Source organism: Alligator mississippiensis, chromosome 5, assembly GCF_030867095.1.
Source record: "Alligator mississippiensis isolate rAllMis1 chromosome 5, rAllMis1, whole genome shotgun sequence".
In the NCBI taxonomy this organism is placed as follows: Eukaryota; Metazoa; Chordata; order Crocodylia; family Alligatoridae; genus Alligator; species Alligator mississippiensis.
This window is the reverse complement of record NC_081828.1, coordinates 156,304,784-156,324,189: the sequence shown is the minus strand read 5'-3', so window position 1 is coordinate 156,324,189 and position 19,406 is coordinate 156,304,784. Positions and strand designations below refer to the sequence as shown.

At 40.4% G+C, this 19,406-nt stretch overlaps 1 protein-coding gene across 4 annotated transcripts in view; it reads right to left on the bottom strand.

Annotated features, from left to right (window-relative positions):
* The window catches only part of SKAP2 (src kinase associated phosphoprotein 2), a 163,816-nt gene that overhangs the window by 49,887 nt on the left and 94,523 nt on the right, over positions 1-19,406 (bottom strand). For all 4 annotated transcript variants that reach the window (XM_059728898.1, XM_006265356.4, XM_019498000.2 and 1 more), the window contains 4 exons: positions 16,123-16,200; positions 14,203-14,286; positions 1,151-1,275; positions 151-214 (listed from right to left, as the gene is read on the bottom strand). In XM_059728898.1, coding sequence (XP_059584881.1) covers positions 151-214; positions 1,151-1,275; positions 14,203-14,286; positions 16,123-16,200 — 351 coding nt within the window. The remainder of the gene's footprint in view (positions 1-150; positions 215-1,150; positions 1,276-14,202; positions 14,287-16,122; positions 16,201-19,406) is intronic.

The window sequence follows — 19,406 nt, the reverse complement described above, 5'->3', positions numbered from 1 at the left end:
ACTGACAAAACTATCAACAAGGGCTTTTGAAGGCCTACAATATACCTGAGGTGAAAAGTACACTGAAAACAATGCAATATATCTCATTAAAATAAAGTTATTTTTAAATGGAATTAAAGACAAAAAATATTGTTTCATTAGCTGACTTACCTTGAATTATAAATTTGACTTGCTGTACCCATTCTTCTGCTTCTTTGGTAGTAGCTGCTGTAAACTGTAAGAAGCAGAATATTTGTAAATAGGAGTAATAATAATAAAATGAAAATAATGATAATAAAAATGTAACCACTACCACATTAGTAATGGAAGGAACGTAGCATTCTTGTCACTTCCTCAAAGAACTATTAGTAATTCTTTTCATGTCTTCTAGTACTTTTCTTGCAAGGATGCTTCTTATAATGTACAGTTAATTTTGACAAATTTACGTAATTGAAGCAGAGGATGATGGATTTGAAACTCTGATCAGCAGCTGGCAGCTGTGCAGAAAAAAGCTGCTTCTCTTCATCAATGTCAAAGCCAGAACTGATGAACAAAATTTGCCCTTGACAATTAGAAGACACCCATGAATTTCTTTAGACTGCTGGATACAGTTTTCTTAAAAATGTTCTTGTCAGATTCCAACACACTACCTGACAACTTAATTAACTGGCTTTCAACTGCAATCTCAGATATTTAAAACTTATTAAACTTACATTCCATATTGATGTCTAGCTGATAGATATTTGAATTGCATAGCTGATGTGTGCTTTTACCTTGATTTCCCTTCCAAAGCCCTAAGCAATACAATATGTATTTAATACTCAGATATGGTTTTTTTTGATAACTCCACTTTTGTTGTAATTTAATTCATCCAAGAAATCATACAGACCTATTACATAATGGATATTAAAATGCTAACATTTAAGTGACTGATAGATAAAAATGATAGATTTGCTTGTTCTTGTCCAAAAAGATAGTATTTGAACTTAATCTGATTTTTTTTTTTTAGAATATATTTCCTATTATATGAAAGTACAGTGTAAGCAATCCAGGCTCTCTTTTTTTCATTAACGTGTCAGGGAACGTTGTTTTACTGAAATGTTAATGTCTCCATAACGGGAATCGTAACAGTTTTATCAATTTAATTTCAAGGCGACATAAAAAGTCCAACCTGATAAATGCGCTTATCAGGAGCCGAGATTTCAAAACAGCAATCTTTCTTTGCATCCTTTCGAAGGGTATTATTCATTCTGACGGTGTAGCCCTCTAAAGCAAATTCACCTTTCTGTTGTTTGTCTGTTGGAGATAAAAGCAAAGTTAGAACTTCATTTACAAGAGTGAATGCAAATAACCAAGCAGGTTATCTTTTACTCAGATTTTGTTTTCTATTTCATTAAAATTTTATTTTTGTTTTCTATTTCTATTTAGAAAGGGAGGTTTCTAGCAAAATGATTAGGTGATGCTTTTGGAGATAAAGCTTTATTTTAAAAGATGATATAAACTAAAGTATATTGTTAGGTAGGATACCTAAAGAATCCCACAGGGAGATATTTGCAGATGGTGGTCTTATTGAGTAAGAAGTGCATTTTATGACACTTCTATCTGGGGAAAACCAGGAACTGGAACTTGGAACTTGCAAGACAAGCTTACTATAAATCAGTGTCTCTTTCAGGTTCAGTAAACCAATGGGAAAACCTGTCTAGTTCAGAACTTGCTGAGTTCCTTGCTAAATTTACCACCATCTTCCCTCAAGAAGTAAACTTCACACTTGTTTTTGAGGAACTAGAAGTCTCTCTTTAAAATCTCTCACCCACTTCTGAATGTACCAACTTTGTACAAACTCCTCAATTAATTCAGAAACTCATCCAATACTTGCAGTATGTTCCAAACACATCCGCCTCCCAATATGATTGATGTTGAATCAGAAGCACTAAGAGAGCTAAACTCCATCACTGATGCATCACAAACAATTCTATAGCTCAGTCTGGTGGATTCTAAAGGGTCTAACTTATATAAAAAAGAGCTTATTTATAGATCATTTTTCTGAAGATTGGGTGTTGCCCAAAATTGGCCAGAATTTAAAATGCATTGACTATTTACATCACAGTACCTCTGTGTTTCTTTTGGACAAAGCATATTCAGAGCAGGACTTCCACTTCATTTTATACATGTCAGCACATTTTGGCTGATACTTAGAACAAATAAAAGCAACAAGTAACACTGAGATCCATAATCTCTACAGGCTGCACTGCTATATTCAAGACATGGATGGCAGAAAGTTGCCATTTTGCTCACACCTAGGATGATAAACTGGGTACACTCAAGTAATACATATAGCATTAGGTATGGCCCTTTTAGAAGTAGGAAAAGTATTAATTGTTGAAAGGCATGAGCAATAAGCACACTTGAACAGGTGCCAAACATGACTTAGCTGTAATTACAAAATGGTCCCCACTGCTGATACCTGTCATTAGAAAGCAGTACATTTCCTAGAGGAGGAAAGCTTTAAGACAACAGCTATCTGCAGAACTTTACAACATACCTGAAGAGTTTGTAAAAAGAAATTAATCTAGTTCACTTCCATCTATTCTCAGAGGATGAATTCATTTCAACTGTATAAAACCTGAACAATTGTTTCTTATTTAGCTGAACTGCCACCATGCCCTGAGCTGCCTTATAGCAAAAGCCAAACACCCCCACCAACTTAGGCATAGAGCAGCAGCACAGCCTTATCACCGTGAGCAAATGCCCCCCCCCCCCCCCCCCCCCCCCTTATGCAATGGATTATAGGTAGACAGTTCCTTTGGTTCCCCTCTCAGTTCTCCCACACATCAATTCATGTAGATTCAGTGTGGTAATACTGCCACTTAATGCAGGAGGTGCACAGGCAGTCACCATACAGCCCTTCTGCTTGCAATTCATCATACATACAGTCCCAACTCTTTGTACTGCCCCACTTCTTTGGATTTTCTCCCAACACAAGTAAACAGCAAAGACAATCCTGCACAGATATATTAAGGCATAAAATCATGCTGCTTCTATTCTTTTTCCTGTTTCCACTAGCAAGTTTTACTATGTCTTCATTAACTGCTGTGACATAGTGCTAATAATTTATGTCTGTTCACTGCTCTACCCCCACCATACGTGCAAAATTCATGGAATTATATTAACGTACTAAGGCAGATACTAGAAATAACAACTTGCAAAAGGTTAACTAGGTCCCCTTTTAATGAAATCATTTCAGTCTAGAAATTTTATTGTTCATTCACTTTTGACCTCAGGGAAAAGATGAAGTGGAAAGCATTCATTTCTCACTCGCCCATGCGGGAAGTTTATCAAAACCCAAGAAGATAGCAGCATGCAGACAGAATAAACAAATACCAGGTTCAAAAGGTAAAACTGTTTTGTCAAGATAAAAATGAGGCAAGTTATTCAAATTTAGTGTCTTGGAATACTTCTGAGAAATCCTCTGTCATACTGACGATCCCTTTATATGGTAATACAGGTTTTCAGAGTTACTCTGGAATGATCTTCATGCTGGTACAAGTTCTTTCAAAGAGCATTACAATTAGAATACAAAGAATGCAATCTGTGGTGTGAAAACATAGCGACTGCTGCCCACCTTGCCTTAGATTGGTTTATTGCTTATATTATCTTTAGCTTATCTCTAAATGCACTCAATTCCAGTACTAATGATAATTACTTGTAGGTATCAACAAGAAAATATCCTATCCCCCTTACCATCAAATTCTTCCCTGTCCTTTAAAAAACAGACTCACTATAGTATTGCAATTCTTTCTTCTAGTCATAAGTGCAGTATGGGGTTCTCAATAAGGCCCTAAACCTGCAAATGTGTATCACTTACCTAAATTTACACCATTCTGAACAAAGCAGACAGCTCAGAGACCCTGATGCAAAACCTTCTGAAGTCCATGGAAAGACCAAATGGCTTCAATAGGCTTTGGATCAGGCCCCTAGTGCAAAAAAAATTAACCATGTGCATAAATCTTTGCAGGTTCAGGGCCATAAGCAAGCAAATTTTATTTTTGTGTTCTGTTACAGTGGTGTTCATGCAGTTACCTGTTTATAGTAGAAATCTGCTGCTGGATACTTTGAGTTGTATTGTGGTGAAGAGATAAACAAGATTATTAATCTCAGACCTGAAGCTTTTTAACTTAAGAGGTACATGCATTATTTAAGCACTTTATTAGCCCAAGGGTCGGGAAAGGTATTAAGATTAACATGACCTATTGGATCGGTATGTTTCTGGCAAGCACACTGAGGTTAAAGAAAGGGGAAGTTGCGGGGGTTGCAATGACAGAGCTCAGGTCACAGAAGAGTTGGCATTAGGACCCAGCTACTGCTGTCACTCCTCCCTACTGCTCAGTTGCAGTGCAGTGTAGAGAAAGCCACCTTCAACAGAGCCCAAGCCACCTGAGAGCAGTGCAGTCCAGGGAGAACACACCTCTGCCAGGCAGCTGCCTGGGAGAGGCCCCCACTACCAAACGCACACCACCAAATGCTGAATCCAGCCCACCAGCCATATATTGTTAAGCCTTGGTATGTGCTGTGCCCACTGTATACTCTGCTAACTTATTTAACTCTTTGTTTTATGACCTGAAAGAACCATAATCTCAATAACTTTTTTCAATGTTTTACATCTTGTATTAATGCAGGATCACTTGTACTGCAAGTCCACTTGCTGTAACTATTAAATCTTAGTAGCTCCAAAAAAGGTACCTCCTCCCACTCATTCAGCAGCACCTGCCCCCACCTCAAACTTCAAAACATGCCTGTGATATCATAATAGTGGGATTAAATATTAAAGTAGGGCTACAAGCTCTAAATTTACTGAAATCCAAGACAAGCTTCTCCCCTTCCCCTCTCCATACATTTAACATGATGAGCTCATCTTGGATTTGAGTATGGCAGGGAGGAGTCAGCAGGTGCTCCAACTATAGCTCCGACCCAGGGCTGCCCACTCCTCCAACACCTGTCTCTGAGAGCCTCTTCCCCCCCCCCCAACTGTCTCTCCTTTTCCTCTGTATATTTAACTTATACAGAATCTAATTATTGGTGGGTTGTCTTAGAACAGGGGCTTTCAACTTTTTTGGGTCAGTGTACCCCCAGTGGCCAGTTGAGAAGGAAGGAGTCGCCCAGTGGCTGGTTGACAAGTGGGGGAATAGCGGGGAAGGGGAAAAGAGGGGAGTCCCCCCAGTGGCTGGCCAGGCCGGGGGGGCGGGGGGGGAGGGTGCGCGCAGAAGTGCCAGCGGCATAGGGACAGTGCCTGCTGCCGAGTACCCCAAGGTATTCCCTGGGTTGAAAACCCTTGTCTTAGAAGATTCTAAGTCATTTTGGATTCGGGTAAACATGATACTTAAAATATAAATATTGTACACTGAATGAAGAATAATTTTGATGGAAACTGAAGCTTATACAGTAAGAACTCCAAGAACTCACTGGGAAAAAGTGGGAGCTGCTCAGTGTAGAATACTTGAGACCCAGAATTTATACTGTCTTCAGCTTTTACTCGCCTGAGACTTCAAGAAACTGCAATGGAGACAACTATCTAAAAGATACTCTTCAGGTTTCTAGCTTATATTTTATATATTAAAACACGGAGAAGAATATTACTGAGTCAGATTCCTGATGCACTGCGGTCGATACACTAAGTTACAAGTGGGCATGATGGAGGTTTCTTCTACTTTGATGCCCAAACCCTTAAAGAAGTTAGCCACAAACTCAGGATAGCCTAAGGCAGCTCAAGCTGTACTTGGGATCAACAAGGTCTATAAACACATAGCCAGGGACAGAATGAAATTCAGAATTAACAAAAACATAAGTGTGACAAAGTGAAGATGAGTATTGTTTTCCTGCTGCACCAGGAAAGTGTTAGGAAATAAAAAACAGAAAAATGTCACTATAAATCAATGATACATTCACACCTTGAATACTGTGCACAATTCTAGTTCCCCACTCTTCAAAAGGATATATGGGTAGAAACGGTACAAAGGAGGGCAACCAAAATGAGGATGGCATGGAAAGGCTTCTACCCAAAAAGAAACTAAATGGTCCAGGACTTTTCAGCTCAGAGGAAAAATGACTGAGGGAGGATATGCTAGAAGTCCATAAAAGAATTCATCAGATGGAGAAAGTAAATAGATATTTACTATGTATGATCTCTCAATACAAGAACTAATGGACATGAAATAACATTATTAGAAGGCAGATTTAAAACAAACAAAGGAATCTGTTTTATTTCCCCCCACAGGCACAGTAAGTCATTAAATTAGTGGAACTCACTGTCACAAGATACTGGAAAGACTGACAATTTAACCAGGTTCAAAAGAGGATTAGACAAATTCATGCTGGTCAGGTCCAACAGTGGGTGTTAAAAATGATAGTAGGTCTACATGCTCCAAATAAGAACTTCCCAGACTTCCAACTGATTAAAGCTGTAGGAAAAGAGGGGCAAGAGACAGATCAGTCTGGCCCTGCATAAATAGTCCTCTCCTTAGCATCCAGTCTCTGCCACTGAGAAAAAGTGGACATTTGGCTGGAGAGGGGCCTGTAATCTGATGTAGCAAGGGTAACCAACCTGCAGTATGCATTCCCCAAGTGACATGGGCAGCCTCTGTGTGTGGCACATGACAGACCAGGAAGGAAGAAGATAGAACAGTGGCATATAGGGCAGTATGCACAAAGCAGAACAGCAGATTAGACAGGGTACACGGAGAAGGGAGCAGATGGCAGAGGAGCAGATGGGGCAGGAGAAAGGGAGCTGAGTGGGACTCATGGAGGATGCAGGGCATAATATTTATGGGCACATCTGCCAAAAAGCTTGGTTCCCACTGTGATATACTATTACTTTTATTAGGTTTTTATGCCTGCTTTTCTTTGCAATAATTTGTAATGGACTAAGCTGTCAGTAGTAATTGAGACTTAAAATTAATACACCAACTTGAAGAATTTCTTCAAGCACTAATTTGGTATTTGCTGAAGGAAAGCTTTGAATATGTTATTTCAAAAAATATTGCAAAGACAGGCCTGAAAATCTTAAGAGATAAGATTGCAGACTCCTCAGGATTCAGAGGAGTTTAAAATTAATTGATTAAAATGTATTTGATTGACATTATAATGATTGTATACATAAAATTCCCATAAGCTTTAAAAGGAATTATATACAAGGACAGATTGCATGTTAGCCTTCAGTGGTGGTCACAAAGATGGAAAAACAAAGCAACAGAGGAGAGGCAGGAAGCAATAGAGTGAATTAGTTATATACTAATGTGCATTAGACTACATTCAGTTGTATTATTTTATTTTAATAGGTTACTTCCTCCCAATTATTATAGCCAGTAATAGCATTGTAACCCAGGGGTGGGCAATTATTTCAGCTGGAGGGCCGCTTAATGAGCTTTGGTGAGCTGTCAAGGACTGCAACAGTAGACCCACCCTTTGACAGGTGTCCTGCCCCCTGGCCACCATCTTGGAACTGGAAGTCCTACCCCCTAACCTCTGACCTTTGCCACCAGAAGTTTCTCCCCTTGCCCCTGGAAGTTCTCTTGGCGGGGGGGGGGAGGGAGTTTGCCATCTTGGAACCAGAAAATTACCAAATCTTATAGTAAAGGTCAAACATCTACTATAGCGTATTTTAATTTAAAAAAATATTTGTGTCCTTATTGACATTTGTTTGCATAGTGTGTGTGTGTGTGTGTGTGTGTGTGTGTGTGTAAGTAATTGTGTAATAGCTCAAAAATAGTCTTACTCTTGTATATTGTGTGTGACGGGTATGTGGGGGAGTGTGTGGGGTGTGGTTGGGAGAGTGGGTGTATGTGTATGGTGGAGTGTGGGGTGCATGTATGGGGTTTGTGAGTGGGTATGCCTGTGTGCGAGGAGGTGTAGGGTAGGTTGGACGTTTAGGTGTATGCATATGTGAGGAGGCTGTGGGGGTGGGGGCAGGGTGGGGGGTGTGGGGGCCTCCCCCACATCCCCTCCCCATGATGCACAGTCCCCAGCGGTGGCAGCAGCAGGCCCACGGGGTGCTTATGGCCCATGCCGGCACAGTTGCCTGGCAGCGCATGGCTCCAGCCAGTTTCAGAAGCTGCATGTGGTGGCAAGGAGCAGACTCAGGCCAGTCCACTTCTAATTGCGCAGGGCTCACATGTAGCTCCCAGGACTTGTGCATCACCAGGGGGAAGCCCCACATGATAGAGCTGGCTGCCTTCCCCGCTCCTTTCCACCATGTGCAGCTCTTGGGACTGTCGGGAAGTGGGGCTCCTAGAACAATTAGTTTAGAAAATTGTTCCACTGGACATTAAGGAACACCTCTCTGAGAATACGGTTAGAGGAGAGGCCCACAGACGGACACAAGCATAACAGCCCGAGCTCTAGCCCAGTAAGTGCTGACTTCAGCATCTGTTATTGTTTTAAAGAAGAAGAGATTTTTCAGTAAGTAGCTGATAAGTGCAAAGTTAAGGAGAATTTTGAGTTTGGAGGTGTGATAAAGGGCAGCAGTCATGTAATGAGCTTGCTCTTACCCTTACTAACAGGCCAATCCACTCCCAGCAGCACTTGCAGCCCAAGTTGACTGCCAAGGGGGCAGGAAAAAAATTTAATCTCTTAAGTCAAGAACTAACCATTACACAATATTGCCTTACCAATCCTACCTCTGGCTACATGGTCACATAAGTTATGTAAAAATCAAAAGATGCCTTTCCTAATGTATTATCAGAATCTGTTGCAACTTTTCTGCTATGGTGGGGGAACATTCATCAGCACTGCAATTCAGAAAGTCAGTTTTGTCTTTGCTAATCTTGTTTCATGTCAGCCCTCTTAGGATGGAGAACTTTTACCTAAGATCTTACTGAGCAGGAGTTGGAAACTTACAGCCCACATGCATATGTGGACCATGGAGCTACCGGATCCAGCCTAGAACCAACGGGTGCCTGCAGATGTGCAGAATGCCTGCTCTGACTTGCTGTAATTACGGAGCATCAGAGCAGTCTCGACATCTTATGTATTCAGTGTCCTTGCGCTTCAAAATGGCGGCAGGATCATTTTAACTAAAGTTTAACTAGAGCTTCAGTTAAAACCGCCACCGCTACTATTTTGAAGCATGGCATGCTGAATACATTAGATGCTGCAGGCACTTTAATTAGAGTGGCTCCTGAGACCCGCTTTAATTAAGGCGCCCCTCCTCCCCCCAAATCATGTGTAAAGATACCCAAAGGGCTTAGGTAGCACTTGGCTTCACCTACACCACACTGCAGTTAGGCAGCTGTGAAAAGCAGCAGCAGTGGATGGGTTCTAGCTCTACCCAAGCTCATTTGTTCCAGCTGCCACCAGAAAAATGTTGCTGACCCTAGCTATTTAACATTCATTTTCTGCAGAGATAAATCACTGAAGCCTTCACTGGCAAAGCCCAAACTGTTCAGCTTTTGTCCTTCTCCAGTACTGATTCCATTGGGAGACATTAGCAGTTACAGCAATGTCAGTCAAACAGCACTTCAACAGCTTTTCAAGATTTCTTCTCTCCTTCCCTGCTCCTTGACAAATTTGTAAGCATTACTTAAATAGCCCAAGAAGTGTAGTTGATTGGTTAGGTTAGCTGGAAGTCAAAATTTGCTGTTCCACCTCTGTTAATCAGACCACTGTACTCCATATGGTGTGCAATCACTAGACTCTTAAAAATCCCCTTTGAACAGACTGCAGGAACCCTTCTACTGCCCTTCCAATGCCACCTCTCTCCTTCATTCAGAGACTTCCAAAACATTTCGTGTCCTTGGTGGGTTGCTCAGCCTAAAAACAAAATCCAGGAACCCAGGGTGATAAAAGGTGCTCTCACCCAGACTGTATAGTCAAGAGGCATTTTGATGTTTGTTTAAAGTTAGTGGACACACACACAACACAAAATCTACTTGCCACGATGTCTTAATCTCTTGCTAAATTTTCACCTACTATCTCTGGATAACTGAGCTTCCAAAAGAGAAAGGGTAGCATACTAGAAATGATAAAAGTCTTAAAATTGTGGCCTATTGATAAAAGCAGTATTGTGCAGGGAATTCATTTTTTACTTTTTCAGATTACCTAATTTTTTTTCCTCTTCCTTTGCTTGGTATTTTAGCTGAGGAACAGAAGCAGAAAGCTAAGAAATGTTCATGGAAAGACAGTGGGACTAGAGACTCATGGAGTACCCCTTCAGAATGATATCGGCTAGGGCTGAGCACCTGCAAGTCTCCACCCAAGTCCATAGCTGTGTGCAGAATATCAAATGATGGCTGCTGTGCAGTTTCCACCATAGATACAAATCCCTGTCGGAGTATTGAATCTTTCAGGGTCTTGCTCTTTTACCCTCTCCAATGTATTACCATAATCTGCAAATTGTTCAGGAAGTGGAATTGTCAGTGGCTCCCTGAAAACTACAAAAACTGCATGGTTGTAGGGGCTGTGGGAAGCAAACAATCCTCACTCACCTAACCTCTGTACAGCACTGCACCAAATGCGAGGAAGAAGAGGGAGGCAGGGAGAAAAAGAAGAGGGGCATAGGCAGAACACACTAAAAATACAAGTAGGTTCAATGGCAGTAAGCTATCAGCGGGACTATTCAGTACAATATGTTTCTCAGTATTTTGTTATCCACAAAATGAAATTAGCAATTGATTGCTCATTTAAAAAAAAAAAAAAAAAAAAAATCACTGTGTGGCATGGATATGACCACACATGGAATCCCTAATTTCCCTTGCTTCTCTTGACCCTGGTAAGCACTGGGGAACTCGCGGTGCACCGATAGAGATTTTGGGGGCCAATACCGATGGTCAATTTTTAAGTAGGCATATCGGCTGATATCAATCCAATTTCCGATACAGCTGCATGCAGCTGGCAAGTCTGTTGTGGAGGAAGAGGAGGGAAGGGATGTAATGGGGGCAGGTCAATGCCCCCCACAGCGAGGGAGGGAGTGCAGCTGGGGCAGAGCCATGGCTTGTCTAGAGGACATGGGGAGGGGGGGCAGCTCCCACCATTGCACACACCCCAGGAGGGTGTGTGCCCCCCGGAACTGTACAGGGCGGGGTGGGCTGCAGCTGTGGGCTGGGGCTGTGCTGGGCTTTTCCTGGCAGGGTCTGAGGCAGGCTGTGCTCAGGGTGGGTGGCGGCAGCAGCGCTGGGATGGGGGCTACAGAAAACCAGGATCCCTGGTCATCTTGTTTTGTAGACTTGGATGACCAAAATATCTGTCACACTTCCTTCTAAAGAAGGGAAGTTCCAGTTCTTGGAGCTTCCCACAGAAAACAACTGGGAGATTCCCAAATAGTGCAAAAGCACACTGCTATTCCCACTAATATATTAGTAGTTTCATTTTGATTATGGAAAAATGTGGATTTTGGGTTACTTTTTTTTTTTTAATCCAAAAATTGGTTTGTGTGTTTGTTTTTTTTAATCAGAGAAAATCAAGATCCCTGAATATGACCCATCATGCCTTGCTAAGTGTCCGGTTTCAAAAATGCTGGTCAACACATGAGGATAAGGCACCAGTCACAGTATGCAGCACAACTTCCAAATCTGTTTTGTATGCTTCTGACATGCCTTCTACATTCAGCACCCTTATACATTCCCATAATTACCAACAGACCTTCCTGTCTCTCTGAAAGTCTGTCCCATTTGAAACATTTGGGGAAGTCAGAAGTTATTCCTCCAAAGGATCTGTGTTTGTAATTATGATTACAAACAGCTGAGCAGTGTGCTGGGACAAGAACCTACATGTGATGACAGGTAAAGGTAACTTCTGCCCATGGCAGAAGAAAAAAATGTCTCTCAGTGCACCACAGATGAATTCCTGCTATTTGTTATACTAAAGGATATAGGGATCCATACCCCAAAAAACTAGAAATTAGTACCAGTAAGTACAGGGATGGGGTAAGCAGAGATTAGTGTATATTATCAACAACAGCAACGAGAGAAAAATACTAGTATAGAGGAAAGGCAGCATGCTTGCCTCAAGCCTGCAGACACACAAGTACCTACATACTCATGAAAGTAGACATGCTCTGCAATATATACCCAAAAAAGCAGGAAAAAAGCTGCAAAAACATTAGCAGATCATTAGATCCTGCAAAACAACTTAAAAACAAACACTCAAAGCCAGCAACACCATTTTATTGGCAAAATTAAAAAAATAGCTATTTCTAAAATATTATAAGAGCTAAAATGTATTTAATAAAGCAAGGCCATCCAAAAATACTCAAGAAAGATCCTATTTGAAGCTTGATCAATCGCAAAACTCCAAAGGAAATAGCAAAAGATGAAGAACTATTTAGCAAGCATATTTTAAATCTCTGGAAACAAAGACAACATAAGCAGAGTAGGAAAAGGGAATTTGTAGCAGCCAAAGAATTGTACACGTAAATCCTTAGTGTACTGAGATAAGATGAGACCCAGAGGTCTTTTTTTTTTTTTTTTTTTTTTTTTTTTAAAAGAGAGGAGATGAGTTTAGATGGGTCAGCACTATTTCAGAATGAAATAGTTCAAACAGGATGAATGCTACTAGACTGTTTGAACTAATGATAAACAAAAATAAGGAAGGAGGCGCACACACTTAAACTAAGACAACACCTAGGATTCAGAGAACAAGTGAAACTGGTATACAGAAAGTTGTAAATGTCAGGAGACATCTTAGAAGAGGCCATTCTACTTTGAAAGATAATTTTAAAAAGCAATTATGAGATTCTATGTAGTCTGCCTGACACTTCCGTATCAAATGTGGGGAACATATAAATCTGATTTAGTAAACTGATAGCCTCAAAGTCAATTTTGAGGGGAGAGGGGTGGGGGAATATCAGGCTTCTTTCTTTCATGTGTGTTCTCAAAAATACACTCAAGAAGAAGAGTTTTACTTTCCAGGGCTGGCTTTTATATAAGACATAAATGCAACTTGTACTCTGAACAAGCTAAGGTAGAACTATGGAGAGAATCTTGAAGCACAGTTTTTAGACAGTAATATGCTTCAGAGAAAGAGGTAGGAATTATTTTTGTAGTGGGGTTTTTGTTTGTTTGTTTGTTTTAAAGAAATCTAACAACCATTTATACTAAATAGCACTGTGACTCAGTGGATTGAGAACAGAACTAAGCCAAAAACCTGGCTCTGACTGAGTCACAACATAGTCTCACCAGTAACTGATTCTTTTTGCCTTGGTTTTTCCATGTGAAAAAAATAAGAAAACACAAATGTACAGGTGCTGAGAGAATTGACTAGACTTTAGTTGGCTTTATAGGAGTAGATTAGGGTAAGCAAAGCCAAGCATTTTCAAGCAGTTGAAAGAAATAGGAACAGGGAAGGAAAAAGATTTAAGTGTAGTTCTGAACTAGCTGCATCTAGTCTAGTTGCAAAATGGTAAATAGGAGAACCACTTTCTATATTATCATCAAGGCCATTTTATATTATCAATGGGATAATCAAAGGTGCAATTTATTCTCAGACTGCTGTCCTTTTGCTCTAAATTTTAGTCTGAGCAGAGAGCCCCCCCCTCCCACCAGCAATTTCCTAACCCCTTTTCTAAGTCTCTGGAAATGTGCATAAGATCGTTGCCCTGTAAAGATAGCCACTGGTTAGTGAATTTAATATTACAGAACTTAGCAAGTACAGAGATTAAGACGATTTTTTTTTATTTTATTTTTTTAGGAATTATAATCTTTTTTCCTTTTACAGTTAATAACCATTTATAACTTTGTAGGCTTATAACCATGTTATTATTTGTAATGTTCAGGTTTTTAACCATTTTGTTATATGCAATCATTTTTCCAGAACCTACCTTATTGTATGCAACCAATATCTTTTTTTTTTTTTACACTCAAAAATATTTTGTCAGTTGTTACTGGAATACCAGTTTTGTGTGCACCACTACTATTGCTTAGTTCACATTTTACTTGCTATACTTACAGATTAAAAATGTTATTATTGTTCTCTTATAACCATTATTTTAAACTACTTGTTTGTATTAGGATCTGAGGGACCAAGGTAAGTGCAAAAAAGCTGTCCTATCTGGAGGTCAACAAGATTAATATTTGTGCAACTCAAAATGCAAAGCACTGTGCAAGAACTAACTGTTCTCTTGAAAGATCCTTTGCTTTTGAATTGAACTCAGTTTCTCATCTGTCTCCTCTCTCCTAAAGCATTCCTATTTTTCTACACATTTAAAAACATCATATTTTAACAGTTTATAATACTTACCTTTGTCACTTCCGTAATAATAGAAGACTGTCCTACTAAGAGCACACCAACGCTTTTGCCATTCAAAGCCAAGAAAACTGTGGTCTGAAATTAAACAATTCACATTAGAAAGCCTTTACTGCATACAATTTCATACAAATACAATGCATACTTCCAGTGGGTAATGGAAAAGGTGTTTAGGTAAGAGACCTAAAACAAATGGTAAGAGGTAGATGAAGCGATCTGTAGTCAGGATGATAACAGAGAATAAAAAGCAGAGTAGAACTAAAGGGAACTTGAAAGTGAGCAAAGGGTAAACCAGGACAGGGTCTATTGTGTGGTATTAAATAAGCCTGTGCGAATAGTTAAGTATTTGATTTGAATTCGGCCGATTCGGAGAACAGTGATTTAATTCAGATATCTAGATCATTTTCCTGAGTCGATTTGGCCAAATCAGCTTTGGAAGATTCGGTATCGATTCGGAGAGATTCAGTGATTCAGTAGGCACAGTCAAGCAGCTGCAGATTCTCCTGCAGCTCCTCTTGTCTGTGCCTGCCTCTCCCAGGACCGGGGGGGGGGGGGGGGGGGGGGGGGGGGGGGAAGAGCCATGTAAGAAGCCCCAATAGCTGCCCTGCCCAGCCCCATCCCCTGCCCAGCCCAGGCCTTGTCCTGGCACTTAAAAAAATAAAATAAAGCTCCATACTCACTGGCTACAAGAACAGCAATCCCCACTGCCCCGCACTGTGTGTGTGGGGGGGGGGCTCTGCCATGAGCCCTCAGAGGCCTCAATCGCTGCTGCTGCAACTGGTGAGCATGGGGCTTTATTTATTTATTTATTTTTAAGTGCCAGGAGGCTGGGCATGGCAGAGCATCCATGGGGGCTTCTCCCGCAGCTTCCCCGGCCTCTCCCCTGGCAGGGGGAGCTGCAGGGGCTATATTCTGCTGACACTTGCCCAACTGGCGTGGGGAGGGAGGGAGGGTATGATGCAGGTGCGGGGGGGGGTGCGCAATGCAGGCATGGCTTACTCTGGGTAGCAGCAGGGCATAGCTCCCGCTCCCAGTGCTGTCATGCCCGCATCAGTACTGGGACTGGGGGCTCTGCCTTGCCGCCGCTTGCCAGCCAGCACGGGTGGGGGCGCAGGATGCAGGTGCAGCAGCACTGGGAAGGGGGGCTACACCCTGCTGCCACTTACCCCCTTCCCCCTGGAGCGAGCTGCACCTGCATCCCCCCCCCCGGCTGGGAAAGTGGCACCAGGGCAGAAAACCCGCTCCCAGTGCTGCCCCCCACTCCGGCTGAGCAGCTTGTCCCAGCCCTAGCCCCAATCCCCCCCCACCCATCCCCTTTCCCCTCCCCCAACAGACTTATCAGCTGGAAGCAGCTGTCAGCTGCCTGTTTAGTCTATGGTCAAATCTCCAAATCAGCCAAATTTTTCCAAATCAATTCAGATGCTTTTAATCAATTCCGAGCTTTTACCTGGTCTCACAATTAGATTCAGATTCAGAGATTCGGTCCCCAAATCAGGCCAAATCTTCTCCGAATCAAATCAGTTACTGAAGCTTCGCATGGCCCTAGTATTGAATATGCTGAGACTAAGTAACTAGAATTGCCAGAGCAGTAAGTATGTATTACAGTGACAATTCAAAATGTATTGAATCAAAATAAATATAGATGGAATCAAAGCCAATTTCAGTATTTACACTCTTGAAGGACAATAAATTTTGATGGTCACTGAAACGTGAAGTCAACATACACTGTTTAATGTACATCCTTAAATACATTTAATGTACATCCCTAATGTACACCCTTTCAAAAGGATGGAAAGTCTCTGAATTATGGCTACAATTGGCCAACACTTATGATATTTGTTTAATCAATTGTTATGCAATTTAGTAATGTGCACACAAAAACAGGCTAAACATTTTTCATGAGGTTTATTTTACCTTTTCTGCGCTTTTCAAGATATCCAGCCTTCAGAACAAACTGAAGATCCTGAGCTGCAATAGGAGGAAACTGGTTCCCTGAAAGAGAAATAAATGTTATAAACCACTATTTTTCAAGGAATTAGTGCTCTGGCTTACTTTAATAAGAAATATGACCAACTCTATAACCACAATGCTAATGAGCTACTGAAAAAAAATGTAACTAATAACTACTAATCCAGTTTAATTTACCTGGCCAAAAAAACCTCACTAGTCTGAACGACAAAGCTGTTGCTTGTGTTGCTTTGCCAGTGTAGGGAGAGGAAAATTATAGCTATGTACCAGACCCTGCAAGCTTCAGGAACAGAAAAGAAATCTGTATCAACTTTCCAGACTGGAAACATTTTATGAATTATTTAAACACAGGGCGTATTAGCTTGCATCTGAAGACACACTGCTTAAAGTGATCTGGAGAAGCAAACAATATTTTAAAGTGTCAGATACAACTGTAATTAAATTGAGAATTTAATTTTTGACAATAACTTCTCCAAAGGTCTTCCAAATAGAAGAGCCTACAAACTGAAGTGCACGAAGTCATAGATTGTAAGGCTGGAAGGGACCTCAGAAGATCATTGGGTCCAGCCCCCTGCACCAAGCCACTGTCCCTACAAAGAAAAGAACTAAATGAAGGGATGACAACAAGTGAAGCTTGTTACTGGCAGAGAAGGCATATTTCATGCTACATTAAGAAGCACTGTTCAGAAAATAGATAGTATAGATATTAGATGGAAAAGACAACCACATTGTTCAAATTTTCCAAACTGCTGCTGTGTTTTCAGAATTATTTTTTGATTTTGCATAGGAACTCAGCCATATCTTTGTAATGATCAAGATGGCCTATCGCTTTTCTTCCCTTGCCTCCACTGTTTGTTTATACCTAGAAGTGTGAAATTAATTTGCTTGAAAAAAAAAAATTCTTCAGCATCTAGATTTCTAGTTTAATCTAAAATAATTTAGTTTCAAGTCCTCCCAAAACAGAATTTTTTTAATTTAAATTTCTACTATAAAACACAAAAGGCAGAATTCTGTTTAAGCATGCATAATCATTTACATATGTATAAATGTCTTGTTTCCCATGCTGCTATTATACGCCATAAAAACCTAAAGACCTAACAGGTCGTTGGAGGTAATAACCGTTACTTCTAAAATACGTTTAAGAATCACAATGGTAGTTTTCCACTACTACTTATAACTATCCACAGTACTTTTTGTAGGAAGTCAGCAAGTTATTCTTTTAAATTATTCACATAATCCTGTTAGTTCTATAGCAACTTCTGTGTTAAATAACCACTTAAAATATCCTATTTAGGTTAAAGAACAAATTTGCCCTACACCCAGTTAAATACCTTCTTTGCTAAGTAACTGAGGCGTGTTAGGCTCTTCAGTAGTCCTTTAAAACAGAATTTACTATACACTCATCTAGATCTTAGTACTCATTTTGTTAGTAAAACCTGTATTTCAAATGAAAAGAAGGTAATGAAATAACAAGAGCAAACAAAGTACTGAAGGCTATACAAGGAAAGCATACCAAACACGAGAAGATATTCCTCAAGATTATCCCAAAATTTTTCCAACAAAAAGAATAAAAAGAAGTCAGACTATGTAGTAGATGCTGTATTAATATTCTAGCTATTGAAAAATTATGTATTCATATTTTAGCCTATTTCATTATTTCTAAATATTTTCTTGTTAATACCCTCACCACACTAGGTACATTTTAACTTTGAAGGAATTTTTGACAAACATGATAAAAGCAAACCGGTTATATGTACATAAGTCTACACTGTTATAATGGGTTCCATTTGCAGGTAAATTTACAACCACTACAGAAGCACATTTAAGAATTTAGCACAAGAAACTCTACTCAAACCAAAAGCAGAGTCTCAACAGTGTAGAAGATGTATCCATGTCAAAATAAAATGAATCTGACTGCTGTCCAGGCAGTGTGGGAGGCAGCTGCACTTTCCAGAGACATGTTGTGCTTCTTTAAATTAGTCAGTGGGAGGCATCAGTGTGCAGCACTTTCAGCTCTTGCTCAGAATAGGACTGGTCATAAAATGATCCTGAAATTGAATCACTAGAGATGGGGGAAGGGCAAGAGCAAAATCTTTTGAACAAAAACGGTTACTTCCTGTTAAACCTATGTCTTAGTTCAAAAGCTTCAACAAATATTTGGTTCCAATTTTTTTAATGTATTTCTTTGGTTTAGTGAGGAAAGGCTTGCAAGCCTCTTAATGGCTTAGACGAGAGTTCAGACTACACACCAATTCCATCCTTGTGGTCTTTGCTGGTTGCCAGGCCACTGCTAATTGTGATGGTCTGCATTCCAGAAGTGACAGCTACAGTTGAGAAAACAAGTTTGAAACCAAATTCATTTCACACAGGGTCCTGATTGGAAGGCTACAAGAAATGGCAGAAGCAGGGTCTTCTGCTCTGGAAGCATGCCATGGGAAGAAAAGCCTCTCTTCTTTCCTTCTCGTTCAAAAATGTACATCCCCCTGCATATGCTATAAAAGGATTAGGTGCAGAAGTTTCGTGAACAAGGTCTGTCCAAAGTTATGGATAGCAGAAACACAGATAGTTGTCAACTGCAAGCTGACGGAGAAGTCTTATAACAAGCAAAGGAATGAAAAAAGAAAAAAAAAAAAATCAAGACAGACAAAGACGGGCTTGGCAAAATTCCCCCTTTCTTTTCCATATCCAGCCAGAAAGGGAAAAGAAAGAGTAAGAACCAAGAAGATAAAGGAGAGAGAATTAAGGATGTTCACTCAGGTTATCAAGTCTACATACATGACAGGATAAACACAAAGATACAGACTGAAACTTCCCTTGTGCTGCAACCAAACTGAACAGAAAAAGAGAATGAAGTCTCACTTCCACCAACTGGCAGGATGCTGGCAGATCAAGTCACAGTCTTTGTCATCTTTCTACTCTGCTACCATTTCCATCACTGCCTCCCTACACATCTTTGGCTTTTTGGGAGTTAAAAGCAGGAAAGGGCTACAGCAGATTGCAATCTTCAGTTGTGGAGTTTTCTAACTAAAAGTTCTCAAGTATGCTAAGAATGCACAGCAGCTATTTTTCAAAAGTTTTCCTATTCATTTGAAACAGAACAGGTTAACTGCAGGCCTCTTAAGATAATGCTAATGAAAGCACACAAATGTTTTATTACTGTATACATTACAGTAACACCATGGTACCCAAGCAGATTAGAGACCCATTAGGCTTTGTCCTTTACATGCACA